This window comes from Aspergillus saccharolyticus, assembly GCF_003184585.1.
Source record: "Aspergillus saccharolyticus JOP 1030-1 unplaced genomic scaffold BP01scaffold_6, whole genome shotgun sequence".
Classification (NCBI taxonomy): domain Eukaryota; kingdom Fungi; phylum Ascomycota; class Eurotiomycetes; order Eurotiales; family Aspergillaceae; genus Aspergillus; species Aspergillus saccharolyticus.
In genome coordinates, this window is record NW_020290616.1 from 497392 (window position 1) to 510574 (window position 13183).

The 13183-nt window shown below is 52.3% G+C and overlaps 4 protein-coding genes across 4 annotated transcripts; 2 read left to right on the plus strand and 2 right to left on the minus strand.

Annotated features, from left to right (window-relative positions):
* The first annotated feature begins 129 nt into the window (after nucleotides 1-129).
* Nucleotides 130-4903, plus strand: jhd1 ([Histone H3]-lysine-36 demethylase). Its single transcript, XM_025570989.1, has 2 exons — nucleotides 130-3561; nucleotides 3614-4903. The coding sequence occupies exons 1-2, from the start codon at nucleotides 232-234 to the stop codon at nucleotides 4535-4537; spliced, it is 4254 nt and encodes a 1417-aa protein (XP_025433737.1). The 5' UTR covers nucleotides 130-231; the 3' UTR covers nucleotides 4538-4903.
* Nucleotides 4904-6211: 1308 nt separating this feature from the next.
* On the minus strand, nucleotides 6212-9141 carry BP01DRAFT_421483 (uncharacterized protein; the record flags this gene model as incomplete). Its single annotated transcript, XM_025579516.1, has 3 exons — nucleotides 6212-7048; nucleotides 7122-8614; nucleotides 9087-9141. 3 exons carry the CDS (start codon nucleotides 9139-9141, stop codon nucleotides 6617-6619), a joined length of 1980 nt encoding a protein of 659 aa, XP_025433738.1. The 3' UTR covers nucleotides 6212-6616.
* Nucleotides 9142-9568: 427 nt separating this feature from the next.
* BP01DRAFT_414081 (TFIIIC subunit 6 family protein) lies at nucleotides 9569-11051 on the plus strand (the record flags this gene model as incomplete). Its single annotated transcript, XM_025579036.1, has 4 exons — nucleotides 9569-9682; nucleotides 9761-10243; nucleotides 10286-10684; nucleotides 11007-11051. 4 exons carry the CDS (start codon nucleotides 9569-9571, stop codon nucleotides 11049-11051), a joined length of 1041 nt encoding a protein of 346 aa, XP_025433739.1.
* Nucleotides 11052-11658: 607 nt separating this feature from the next.
* BP01DRAFT_354287 (uncharacterized protein) lies at nucleotides 11659-12768 on the minus strand. The gene has a single exon (XM_025574389.1). The coding sequence runs from the start codon at nucleotides 12292-12294 to the stop codon at nucleotides 12019-12021; it is 276 nt and encodes a 91-aa protein (XP_025433740.1). The 5' UTR covers nucleotides 12295-12768; the 3' UTR covers nucleotides 11659-12018.
* Between the last annotated feature and the right edge of the window lie 415 nt (nucleotides 12769-13183).

A 13183-nucleotide genomic window follows, 5' to 3' on the forward strand; every position in this document is an offset into this window, starting at 1 on the left:
ACAACTCTGCCCCTCCAACCTTTCCATTTGAGCCTTGTTTTCATCTCATTGTTCCTCGTGCGCTCTACACTCTGCCAGGAATGACTCTCTCTTTGCCTGCGGTGGCCCGTCTTTAGCCCGTGTGGTCAAATCTCCCCGCTTTGCACCCGTCTGCCGCAAGCACGTCTCGTCTCCTCCCCCGGGCTCCTTCTCACTCTTTTCCTCGTCCGATATCTCATTTTAGACCTCATTATGATTAGTGCAACATCCTTCTCAACTCACCTCGGGACCCGACCGCCGCGTTACCGCACTCCCTCACCTCCGCGACGCGCCGTCGAACCGATTTCACCCTGTTCAACCTCCGACATCAGAGCCTCATGGATTGACCGCAGCATCGCAAGGGTGGCTGCCTCCGATCGCGACTTATACCCCCAGAATCAGAGTGACTATCCTCTTGCAGATCATGCGGCTGCTCATCGACCGAGCCATGGCAGATCGAGTTCGACCATCGACGCTCTCGCGACCATTGCTTTAGCGACAAGTCCTACCTTCGCACCTCTCTCCTACCGACCTTCCTCTCCACACTCAAAACCTGCATTGTCGCTGTTCCCCTCCGGATCTAGTGACTCCTCCGAACGCCCCGCCAAGCGACCGCGCTCAGAAAAAGATCAATCGCCATTCCTTTCCCATCGGTCGCTGCCCGGATCGGATGCAAATTCTTCTTCGCTGCTCGATAGTATGAAGACAGATGCAGAGCTTCTATTGAATTTTGCCCGACCCACCAACTTTCAACCTACCTTTCAATCCGTCAAGCGGGTCAGCATAGATGAGCCCGCTCTTTACTCCGGCGATGACACACGGCGTTTCGACAGGATTGGGTCCGCAGTGGGATCATGGGCCGCTCATACCGAAAACTCTACCCACTTTGGTTCGAGCAATAACGCTCTTCCACAGTCCCGAATGAGGTCACAGTCCGACGGTTCAGCAGCCATTGCGCGACCAACAATACAAGGCCTGCGACCTAACACCAGTTCTTCAACGCTTCCACCAATTCTCTGGCGGGATGAAGAGGACGCGGAGGACGATCACTGGGTATCAGCAAACAAACAGATCTTGGGCGGCGCACAGTCGGGCCCACAGTTTATCGATGTTATGCGTAGCACTCATGCCGGGTCAATACCGAAAGAACTACCTTCCAAGTTGGAGGACGACACAGAGTCGGAGGAGTCTGGTCAAGCCAGCTGCGCCGCTTGCAATCTCGTTCGTATACCAGTCGACACTGGTGAGCAGGGTGATGTGACCTGGATCAGTTGCGACGGCTGCAAGCGCTGGTTCCATATTGTCTGCGCTGGTTTCAAAAACGACAGAGAGGTGCGGACTGTGGATAAATTCATTTGCCGCGCCTGCGGCCCCTTCCATGGACGAACCACATTTGTTCGCAAGTCATCTCGCGCCCGTACCGCCATCGATTACGCTGGGCTAAACCAAGGGCTAGTGAAAGCCGCAACAGACTCACTGGAACACCATTACATTGATCCCATCCGCCAAGGCAAGATTCGATTTCTTCCTGAAAACTTTCCCCGCATGCGCCCGGAGCTCATCACGGCCGAGTACTTCGAACGAGGCAGTGGCATGACGGAGCCGATAGTCATCCCTGCCGAATGGAATACACGGGACTCAGTCCCAACCATACACCCGGACTTAGATGCATTGGCGCAGGAGGCCTCCACGCAAGAGATGTTCGATGAACTCTTGGACCATCTCAACGCGCAAGAGGAAAGCTTGGAGCAGGTGGTAGATTGTGGCCAAGATCAACTGGACATGGTGATCCCTCAAGGCCTGACGGTCAGACAAGTGGCCGAGCTTTATGGACCCGAAGAGAGGGTCGAAGTCATAGATGTCAAATCCCAACAGGGAGAGGACAAGAGGTGGACTATGCAAAAATGGGCCGACTACTATGAGAGCACTGGTGACAAAGTAGTGCGAAATGTCATCAGCTTGGAAGTGTCCCAAAGTCCATTGGGAAGGTTAATTCGACGACCGAAAGTGGTTCGCGACTTAGACTTGCAAGATTCAGTCTGGCCTCAAGAGCTTCAAGCGATTGGGGACTATCCAAAAGTCCAATTCTATTGCTTGATGTCAGTGGCCGATTGTTATACCGACTTTCATATCGACTTTGGTGGATCATCTGTCTACTACCACATCCTGAAAGGCAAGAAGACTTTCTTCTTCATTCCACCTACGGACAAGCATCTGAAGAAATATGAGGAGTGGTGTAACTCCCCGGCACAAGACACGACCTTTCTTGGTGATCAAACCAAGGAATGTTATCGCGTGGATTTGGCTGAAGGAGATACGATGCTGATTCCCTCGGGCTGGATTCATGCCGTGTGGACTCCGGAGAATAGTCTGGTAATTGGTGGTAATTTCCTGACCAGATTGAATTACGGGATGCAGATCAAGATTGCAAAAATCGAGAAAGACACCAAGGTGCCAAGGAAGTTCCGATACCCCTTCTTCCAGAAAATCCAATGGTATACCGCGTTGAAGTACCTTGAGGAAGATCCGGTTCCGCAGGGCGTTCTCGATGCGTTTGCACAGGATGAGAATTACCGCTTCCATCGCGACTATCCCATTTACTATGAGTTCGGAGATAGGACGAATACTGCTCCTGCGGGCTCTCCCTATCACAATTCACGCTTCTACTCACAAGCCGAGCTGGAAGGCTTGCCAGATCTTGCAAAGTACCTCCTGCGTACCGCCTTGATTGCTGGTTCCTACCTTGTGGAAGGAGTAACGATGGATGCTAGGAATGCGGTCAAACGATCGATACCGAAGACACCGGGAGACCCAGTTGACGTTGTTAAGCACTTTGGGATATGGGTTGCATGGAAACGTGGAAACGAGAAAGCACCTCACTGGACTCGTCCCGGCGTGATTGAAAGCAACCCAAAGCTCAGCCTCGCTGAGAAAAAGCCAGCCGGAAGACCTAGTCGTCGCTCAGAGCGCAATGTGGACAGCCAGCGTACTTATGCAGAGCGGCAGGCTGTGCAGCGACTACCGGAGCATCCAAAAGACTTGGCGAACGAGTCTAGCGACAAGAGCAGCTCTAGTGTGCCTTCGACCACGGATTCTCATATGCCAGCGAGCGTGTCAAGCACCAGTACGGGTATCAAAGAGGAGCCCGTGCCTAAGCCACGAACTGCACCTCGGGCTTCTGGGTTAGGCCCCAAGCGGGTTGCATGTGATGCTTGTCGCAAACGCAGAATCCGCTGCCATCACAAGGACGAACAAAATGATAATCTCTCATCTAAACAGACGGCCATGGGGGCTTTCGGTGTCGGGGTCCATTCGCCGGCGCACGATGCAGCGTCGGCTCTGAACTCCTTGGCGGCCATTGCATCAGAAGCGGGTCTTCAGGACAATGGTGCCAGTAGGAATATGGATCGCTTCGAAGCCTCAATGATCACTGTGGGCACCCCGCATGCACAGACTAACAGACTCAACGATCTCAGTCCCGAGGGGCCAAATACCGGAAAGAAAGGCCGGAGCAAGGCCTGCGACGACTGTCGGAAGAGCAAGGTTGGTTTTAGTTGTCTCCAGTTTTTGTTTTACAGTCGCTAATTGATCCTAGCGCCGGTGTATCCATGATGAGTATGGAAGAATTGATCCCGTCAAAGCTCAGGAACGAGCGAAGCCACGAGCCGCGGCCTCCGTGAAACGACCTCGTCCCCATGAAGAAGGAACTGGCTCAGCCGTTAGCAAACGCTTGAAGCAAGAAAGTACTTCTCCCATGTCGCGGCCGCTCCAATTCAATAGTAGAGACAACGGTATGCTGGAAGCACAGGACCAGGTCGGTCATGCTCCGAAGGATCTTGACCTCAATGGCCCGTATGCCGATGTCCCTCACGAGGTCCACGGCCCTCTGCAACAAGCAGCAACGGACAAGGAAGCCCCGCTCGGGCAGACCTCGTACGCATCACCGCCTGCCTTCCAGTCCGATACCGTGGTGACGAGTGAGGTCAACTCTGCTCTTGCTTCTAAGCCAACAGCTACTCTTGTTTCTCCACCCACGTCGTTGGTGGACGAGACCGATGTTCCCAACGATTATGCAGATGGCGAAGGGGAACACGTGGTGATCCTTCACACGCCCACATCTAGCTCGCGACATTCTTCCCGTCAACCTCGCCAGGTCGACCGGTACGTACCCGAGGTTTCTGTTAGCAAGACGAATAAGCCGGCAACGCACATGCTTGGCGCGCGCCGTTCATCATTCGGCGCATCGACGACCGGTGTACAGAGATCTACTCCTGGCCCATCCTCGGGGACGAAGAAAACAGCGTCACGGCCCTCATCATCACACAATGCGAAGAAGAGCTTCTGGCCCACGGACGAGAAGAAAGGCGAGCGTACTACTGCATCTTCGACTTCGCCCAGTCAAATCAACAAATCCACGAAGCGTGCGGCTGACGACGAGCCGGATGCTGAGAGTCTTCGTCTGATCCGTGAACTTCAAGAAGCCGAGTTTGGTCTTCGAAAGCGATCTACAAGAGCGTGAACCGGTTGCACGTCTCCCCGCGGGAGAAAAAAATTCGGCTTGCGTTTTTCGACCGCATCTGGATTGTTTTCAATTGGGTCACCGACTTGTCCGGACCGATAACGGTTCGAGGCAACGATTCGGCTTTTACCTGGGATGCGGAGTTTGAGAGTTGGGGGGTGTCTGATGGACATGGTAATGAATGTTTTTTCTCATCATTCTTTGATTTGGTTCATGGATTGCGAGTTCATTTGGCGTCCCGTTGCTTGGTTGGGTGTTCTGCAGAGTTGTCTTTACCCATAACCCCCGTGTCTTTTTTACGTCGTTCGAGAACCCTTTCAGCCTTTTCTTCTTTCTCGTGTGTGTGTTGTGTGTGTGTATCCGGCGTTGTTGTTACATGGTTGAGCTGTTCTGATACGGCCGGTCGACTGTCCAGATGATGTTCTTTCTGGTCAGGTCGCTCCTTCTGGCCTCTCTTTTATCCTCTGACACACGGTCAACGTCCAATTTCAGTTCCTTTTGAGGGTCTACCCTCAGTATCTGAGGCAATCTGCTACTTGCTGCGCAACTGCCGCTCACATTTGGTCCCAGCGTTGTTTATCTCCTACCTTTAATCCAGAACCCTAGAGCCTGCTTCCCTTCGCTATAACTGGGTGGTTGATCTTCCAATCAGTCTTCTGCAACAGCGAATACCTTGTCCTGAGTGACTGTGTCTGATATTTGCTTCTTTTCATTGCTTCATGGAATTACCCTCATACTTCGCTTGGCTTGCACCTTCCTTTTACTTTATTTCCTTGCCCATAATAACATGTCACTGTAGTGAGTACTAATGATTCACACTGAAATTCCAGATTCAAGCTAATAAGTCTGTAATGTGGGAAGTCAGTCTACTGACAGTGATACGGTCCACCTGATGCAACATAAAAGTGGATTGATGCCTTTGCTCCATATACATAACTATATAGTTAGGCACCGGACGACATTATTACCACCTTCGCTATCGTTTTCATATCCGGCACTGCCACTGGTTCGCAAGGCTTGAGACTGTCACACCTCGTGATTCATTCCAACTCTATCTCTAGACACGCACCTTTCCTTCATGTGAAAGAAAATAAAAGGACAGCACCGATGGCCAGGATTCCTGAGTGAGTGGGGTAAATACGAACTTGACCGCGGTATCTTGACGGCCGTGGTGGTACATAACTCATAGTACTCGTTCTTGGGCTTGCGTCACTCAGCACCAGGCAGGTCCCGTCCTTGGGTACCGAGTGGCGGTATGATAGTGCTAGAAGGGCATATCAATTAGGTCCCGAAATTGCAAATTCCTAGATGGGAGAGCTTGTTTGCTGGGGTAGGGTGAAGATTAACTAGGTCATTCAAATTGAGAGCTTGAGATGGTATTTGTATTTGGGGAAAAGCAACACACTCCGGTATGCATGGGGTCCGATCCCAGCACTTCAAGGCACCTGCCTACTTAGTAAGGCAATACACCTCCATTGCCCTGGGTTGGAGGTCATTCTTTGGCAGGTACTGTATGTACAAGCCTCATGATTGGATGCAGCGTAGGCTCAGTCCCGTTAAATGGTTGGGGACTAGGATAACTAACCCGGAGCGGACATGCGTTCCGGCCTCAGTCATTGTGTTCGACAAGACTTATGGCAAATTAGGTATGTTTCGATTCAATGAGAATATGATCTAGAATTTGCTTCCATTGAATACCACGCCATCCATTCACATCGAATATATATCCAGTAACCGGAAAACTCTCATAAGATAGTAACAAAAAAAGAACAGATCCTGGCTCCGCTACTCATAGTCTCCGGCTAGAACAAAATAAACGATGTACAAGATATAGGCGGAGTGAGCAGCGGTAAGGACTCCATGACTTCATGTCTCTCATCACCTCATAGTTCTTTGGTTTCCAGCCCAAAATCAATCATGACGCCAGTCATCAATGCAATCATGCAGAAAAGAAAAAAAACAACATGCAGGGGTATATGTCCCACCGAAAGTAACAAAGTAGAAATAAGCATGGTAACAAATAGCAGTTAGTATAGACATCCGAGACTAGCCTCTAGTTGCGTGGATTCTCGCCAGGGTTCAGGGACCAGCACTTGCCCATCGACGGGGCCGAGCCTGTTCCCCAATGTAATTTTTGATGACGCAAGGGCTGTCATCGGCTTGCTGGCAGACCTTACGCCGATTCAGATGCTTAAAACGTGGGCCTAAAGGCCCGTTAACATAGTGGTACTGACCCGCGAAACGGTATTGGCGCTCATCGCCTAGCGGATAGAACTTGTCGCCCCAGTGCCCATTGAAGTAGAACCACTCAGTCGGGGCGGCGGGGCTGACAGTGGAGGCCCGGAGAATGTCGCTAGGAAAATCATACGTGTATGTATGCACGTTCAAGAGCGGATCCCACAAGGGACCGCGATCGGTCTGGTCGTGCAGCAAGCCCCAAGGCAGGATGTAGGCGTGCACACCGGGAGTGGCATACATAGCGTGGGTGCCCAATGCAGAATAGATGACCGGCTGGTACACGGTTAGTGGAGGGAAACTAACGACCCGGGACCGGAGGGAGCAGTAGGGATCACAAATGGCTTACCCGTTGGCCGATCTTCTCGACAGCTTCATAACTGTATGCTTCGCCCGCTGAGTGTGCACTGAAAAAGAGGGCCTTTGGCCGGCCGTTGTGGAATCGTACAAGACAGTGTTCCCAATCCCCGACATGGTTGCCGAACCGAACGTTCAACACCACGTTGCCAAGGTTGAAGCTGTAGAAAAAGAACCAGAAGGCATCCACAATGCCGTTGCCTTTGTCCATCACCAGTAAGATGGCTGGCGCATTGCTGCGCCCACCCGTAGTCTCAACATGAATGGGATCACCGCCGAACCGTTTGCGCAGCTCGTCCCGCAAACTCTCATCTTGTTGCAAATCTTCCGGGCGCAAATAGCCAAGTTTCTCAGGCGACCACCCAGCATTGTCGTCGCCGTCATTGAATTTCTCTCCTTCACGCAAGGCGTGAGCTGCGTCGTACCACTGGGCTCGGTCGCCGGGTGCATCATTGGGGATGGGCCCATCGATCCGCGCATCCCAGTCCGGCCAAGACTGTTCCAGATCACTATAGGGGTCATCCGGGATGTTCTTGTCGCCTTCCATCCACGGCGGTCGATGTTCGACATTGTCATTGCTGGTGAGAAACACATTGTGTCCCTCTTGCCACTGGTTGAGTTGGTCGAGATCATGGAGGGTGGGATGATTCCAATACGACTGAACGGGAGTGTAATTGAGCATCGGAGTGATGTGGTAGAGATGTTCGGCGATATCGCAGGGCCAAAACTGCTCATCCGAGAACAGATGGACGAGCGGCGCATATCGAAAAACGTAGTCTGGGATTTCGCGGCGGGAGCGTTCGGCCTCGTCCCAGACGGCCTCTGGATGGGCGGAATCATTGAATTGGGCGGCACGCCAAGCGGAGAAGTCCTCGTCCTCGGACCCTCGGCCAGCCTCCGGGACGGCCTTGCGGTGACCGAAGCGGGGACGCACCAGGCGAAAGTGGGCGGTCCCACATAGGCCGAGCCAGCGGCAAGCTTTCCGGTCTAGCCAGGACGAAGATGACGAAATCCAGCGACGCTCGTCCTGATCCTCCTCGTACCAAATGAACGCCGATGGATTAACAGCGCGAGCGACGCTGTTGATCACGACGTAGGCAATCAAGGAGGATAGAGTGAAAATCGCTGCGGTTGCTGCGCGCACCATCTGTTGACCGGCACTCGCAGAAACGGCCGAATCGGCGGGGTGCGGATGCGACTGGGCCGATGCGACTGGCCAACTGACCTCGTCTTGTTGATGGCGAATCTGATCCTCGAGGTCACGGTTGGCAGAGACCGAGGAAATATGCGTGACCAGTTGCCCGTTTGGGTAAGTCACAGTCGTGGTCGAGGATGAATCAGGCACAGCGATCAGAGCAAACTCATTCAGAGGCTGCGTTGTGAGAGGGGAGGAGGCACACAGCAGTGACGAGGATGAGAGTAACAACAAGCAGAGGAGGATAAAGGAAGAAAAACAGTAACCAGACCGAGTTCCCAGACCCAGAACTGGGCGCCAGGGCAGCAGGGGAGACACTATAAGAAGCCGAGCGAAACGCGGCCATGATCCGTCAGCCGAACCAGGTCCATAGGTCGAGAACAGCGATGGAGAAATGGATTCAGGGTTCTTCGTTGGTCATGGAGCTTGCCGGGTAGGGCAGAGCCAGGGCGGGCGCATCCGGGGACATCCGGATATGAAGAGGATCGCCATGGATGGGGTTGGTTTAGGGCTGAGAACAACAGGGCATCGGGACGAACGGAAGGTGAGAAAGACGGGGGGAGGGAGGGGGACAAATAATGATTAGATCATAAGTGGTGGGAGGAGGAGGAAAAACGGTGTGGTGAAATGGAGGATCTGACGGATGCAGGTGGAGAGGAATGCTCGTTCCGCGGTGAGCCGGTGAAAGTGAGTGTGGATAGAGAGAACAAGAAAGAACAATTCATTCATTGTAGACGGAGCAATTAGAGAGAAGTCACTTACTGCTGCTGCCCTGCTGCTGCTGCTGCTGATGATCATCATGATGATGAGTGATCATGATGATTAGCAATGATGCCAGTTGAGCTACAGAGTACTCTCTCTCTCTGTCTCTTGAAGTGGGTGGGGTTGAAGCGATAAATTAGAGACTAAGAGAGAGAAAGAGGAAATGATGCAATGCAGCAGTAATTCGACAATTCATCAGAATCGGATGATGTTGGGACTAGATCCAAGCAGACCTATGCAAGATAATGACAAATGGATTGATTGATTGATAGTTGATGATGATGAAGCTGTTGATTTCTGCTGGAGAGCATCGAGGCTGAAGGGAAATCCTCAGTTAACTTAAGGATGATTGATGACTACAGCATCTTGACCCCAATTGGCCAATTCTGTGCACACCGCCTTGTGATGCCGGCTTTTCTAAACAAATTACAAGTAGTTAGCATGGAACAGATTGATTATCTTCAGTACTCCCAAACATAACCATGTCCCTCCCTCCTCCCATCCCGGTCGACCCGGCCATGCTAGTCGATCAGCCTCATCCCGATCTCGACATTGACTCTGACTATGAATACGAATATCATCCCACCGAGACTGAGGTCCGCCTTGTCTTGTTTTCCCCGATTCTCTTCCTTCCCTTTCTTTCTGACAATCAATAACCCACCATCTACTAGTAGACCGTCTACCTCACTTTCGACCTCTCCACTCTGCATGGCCCACTTCGACCACCTCGCCGCCGTCAACCTTCTGCGACCGCCACTTTGACGACATCATCAGGAACAACCACATCCGACGAACCCGATGCGGCGCGTTCCAGCACCGAATTCACCCATACCGACTCACCAGCCGACGGCCTACAGCTTCTCGCTCTTCACACCCCCAACCCTTTAATCTCGTACCAAAACCAGATCTTCAGCGGTACCTGGGCAGACCAACTGGGCACAGACTTGATCTTTGCTCATCCGGGTGAGGAGAGCAGCGGAGACCAAGACGAGACCGCACCCCACGATCCCCATCGCGCCCACCGCACAGATCAAGGCCTCACCCCGCTCCGTCGTGGGCACAACTACGACCTTCTCGCTGCTCCCAGTATCAAGATCATAGGTCGCAAGGCCACCCTCATCTCGTCTACGCAACACGCGACAGCGACAGCAGAACCAGTATCAGATGGAGGAACAAATGCTAGCTCTGGCCAGTCCGAGAATCTCCCCGCTGCTGGGATGACGCCCACCGCACTAATGACCGGGATCATCCGGGCCCCAAATCTTCCGTCGAGTAATCAAGCGCGGTTCCTCGAGCGCCTGGCCAGTTTAAAGCGAAGCAAAGGAGAGACCGACACGGTGCGAACGGTCTTTAGCACGAAACGTATCCAGTCGGACCAGGCATCATCGATGAGCGGGCGGTCTCGTGGCTGGGCGCGCACCGAGGAACAACTGTCGGAAATTCAGCGCTTGAACGAGCTGGCGCTGCAAGGCGATGCAACGGCCATGGCAGAGTTAGAGGCGCTGTACGCGCGGCTTGGTGAGGATGTCTCGAGAGAGACGGAGAGCGAAGATGATGAGGACGCTGGCGCTGACGATAATGATATCGAAATGGGAGGCGTGGAGAGGCAACAAGAGGTCGCGGGCGAGGATGCCTCGCGAGATCTGGATCAAGATCAGTACCTTGACCCGGAAGCATTACTCTCGCAGGCTCGACGGACCTCTCAGCTTTCTCAGCAGCCCCAGCCTTGAACCGAAATTTATTATTTGGGATACAACAACAGCCTGCATGTCCAGAACGGATGATCCCTCCCTCGTCAGTCACGTGAACGCCCTTGACCCGAGACCTTCAACCGAGGTCCGGTTCCCAAGGCTGATCCGCCTCAATCTAAAGGGGAAACAAGCTTTCATAGTCACAAGTACTATTCATATGGACTGACAGTGCGACGCACTCGGCCCTACCGAGGCTCGCAAGTACGAGTCGTGACTGTGAACATGAACAAAAATAGAAAAAAACAGAGCAGGGCTAGTCACGAACTCGGAAACCAAGGATGACCCCTTGGTTTGCAAGTGTGCTACCGTACAGCGAGGGAGCGACCTGCAATGTCAAAGACCGCTACCATCGAGTAGGTTACAGTATGCATAAGCTAGACCTTGCAGTGGCAACTTCAAGCTACTGTCTACCGAGGTCCCTTCAGTACCTGTCGACTTTGATGATGAACCATGCCGTCATAGGAGTCTCGGCTGCAGGTAGGTACGGAGTATAGCTGACTGAGTATATGTGTGATTTTCCTTCCCTGCATTTGCCCGAGTCCGAAGATCTGCAAGCGTTCACATCAGGGTTCAGGCTCATGATTGGATGTGCTATCTACTTGGTTGCTCGAGAGGATTTTTCGTAGAGTGATGACGAGGTGTGATCTCATTCCATGGTCCAAATGTCCTTAAGAGACGAAGCTAGATTTATCGGGCAGTGATCTACTCTCCAAAAAGCTGGCCAAGTCGGGTCTTCCGTGGGGATTGTGCACAGCGGCAAGCAGCATCTACCATACGCTTCGTGGTCTCCCAAAATCAGTCTTTTTCACGAGCATGATCGAGTTTCCACAACTATCGCATTCATATGTCTTAGACCCCGATCTCATAATATACACATACCTCCAATTATATGGAGTGTACTCGACAAGAACTGAACCAAATTCAAGAACCCCCAAAAAACATAGCCCCAGTTGGAAAATCCCCATTATAGTAGCACGCCGATTAGAACAGATTTTGACCCACCGACACCAGAGAAACGAAAAAGAGAAAGGAAAAGAAGGAAAGATTAATGCGCAACCTATGAGAAGGACGGGAGAACACCACACGATTACAACACAGAGTCCCCAACTGAGCAGCCAAGAACATGGGAGTCACAGATCAAAGCCTCGCCAGACTCAAGAGGGAGCCGAAGCTAGATAAAATCATCGACCCCATAGCGCTCTGGTCTCGACGGGGGACGGAGGAGGCGGGGGAGGGGGCATGGGAACCTCCAATAGCCCCGTACTCGTCGACGTCGTGGGTGTTGCTGCTGCTGTAGCTGCTCCACCCGTCGTTCGGGGTGCGGACCCGACGGCAATGGATTTGGGGATGTGGTTGGCGGCGGAAAGGATGGCGGCGGAGATGTCCTGCGGAAAGGTGGAGGAACAGGAGGGGGTGATGAGGGTGGGCCGGTGACGTTGCGGGGATGTATTGGTCATTTTGGCTTGGGAATTGATGCCTTTGCTGTTGTGGGTGGTATTGATGGAGGTTGTCAGGATTGCGGATGAGGGTATAAGTAGTAGTAGTAGTAGTAGTAGTAGTAGTAGTAGTGGCGGTGGTGGTGGGTGTTGTTGATGATATGCTGCGGTTTAATTTGAGAAAGGCTCCTCTGATGGGTCAAATGGAGAATAGATGCTAGATGCGTAGCACTGTAGATGAAATCTTTTTAGCAAAGCGCTTCAAGCTACAGGAATGGTGGGCCGTGGTAGATATAAGTAAATAACCACTTCGGCAGACGGGGACCCGTAGGGCCGAAGTATAGTACATAGAGTTGCTGGAGCTCCGAAATCCACCGAGGCAAGAAGGGATTCCCGGAGGACAAAATATATGAAATGAAGAGTAGACATAATTGCTTACCTCTAGTCGCTGATTTAGAAACCGAAGCAACGGATTTGTCGTAGTAATTGTTTTCCCAATCACACGGTGTCTGCACGAGACCAAGGAGCTGGGTTCCGAGGATAGGGAAGAAGACAGAGGTGCCTTCTTAAATCCCCCGTCGACAACGAATAATGACTAAGGGACAGAATCCAGGGTAGCCAAGCCACTCGATGCCAGCAGTGTACAGTCAAGGTGGTGTACTATGTAGTCAAAGATTCAAAGTAGCTAGTTTGCAAGGGTATGAATTCTGATGGAGGGAGGAGAAGGTGGTCGAGTGTTCAAAAGCCGACTAATGGAATTCCAATGCGAATCAGTGGAGTGTCTACACGGACAGTGGATGAATCCTCCACTCGATCCTTTGTATTCCATACATAGTAGTACTCCGTAGTACTCGATCGTATCAACTAGGTTCAAAGCTGGGCCCAGGGGGGGAGGAGGGGGGCGGGGGGA

What these genes read in the sequence shown, in the direction of transcription:
- jhd1 (XM_025570989.1), top strand. Translation starts at nt 232, where the DNA reads ATGATTAGTGCAACATCCTTCTCAACTCACCTCGGGACCCGACCGCCG. An exon ending in ACGACTGTCGGAAGAGCAAG is followed by an intron (nt 3,562 to 3,613) that starts GTTGGTTTTAGT and finishes AATTGATCCTAG; the next exon opens with CGCCGGTGTATCCATGATGA.
- BP01DRAFT_354287 (XM_025574389.1), bottom strand. Translation starts at nt 12,294, where the DNA reads ATGACCAATACATCCCCGCAACGTCACCGGCCCACCCTCATCACCCCC.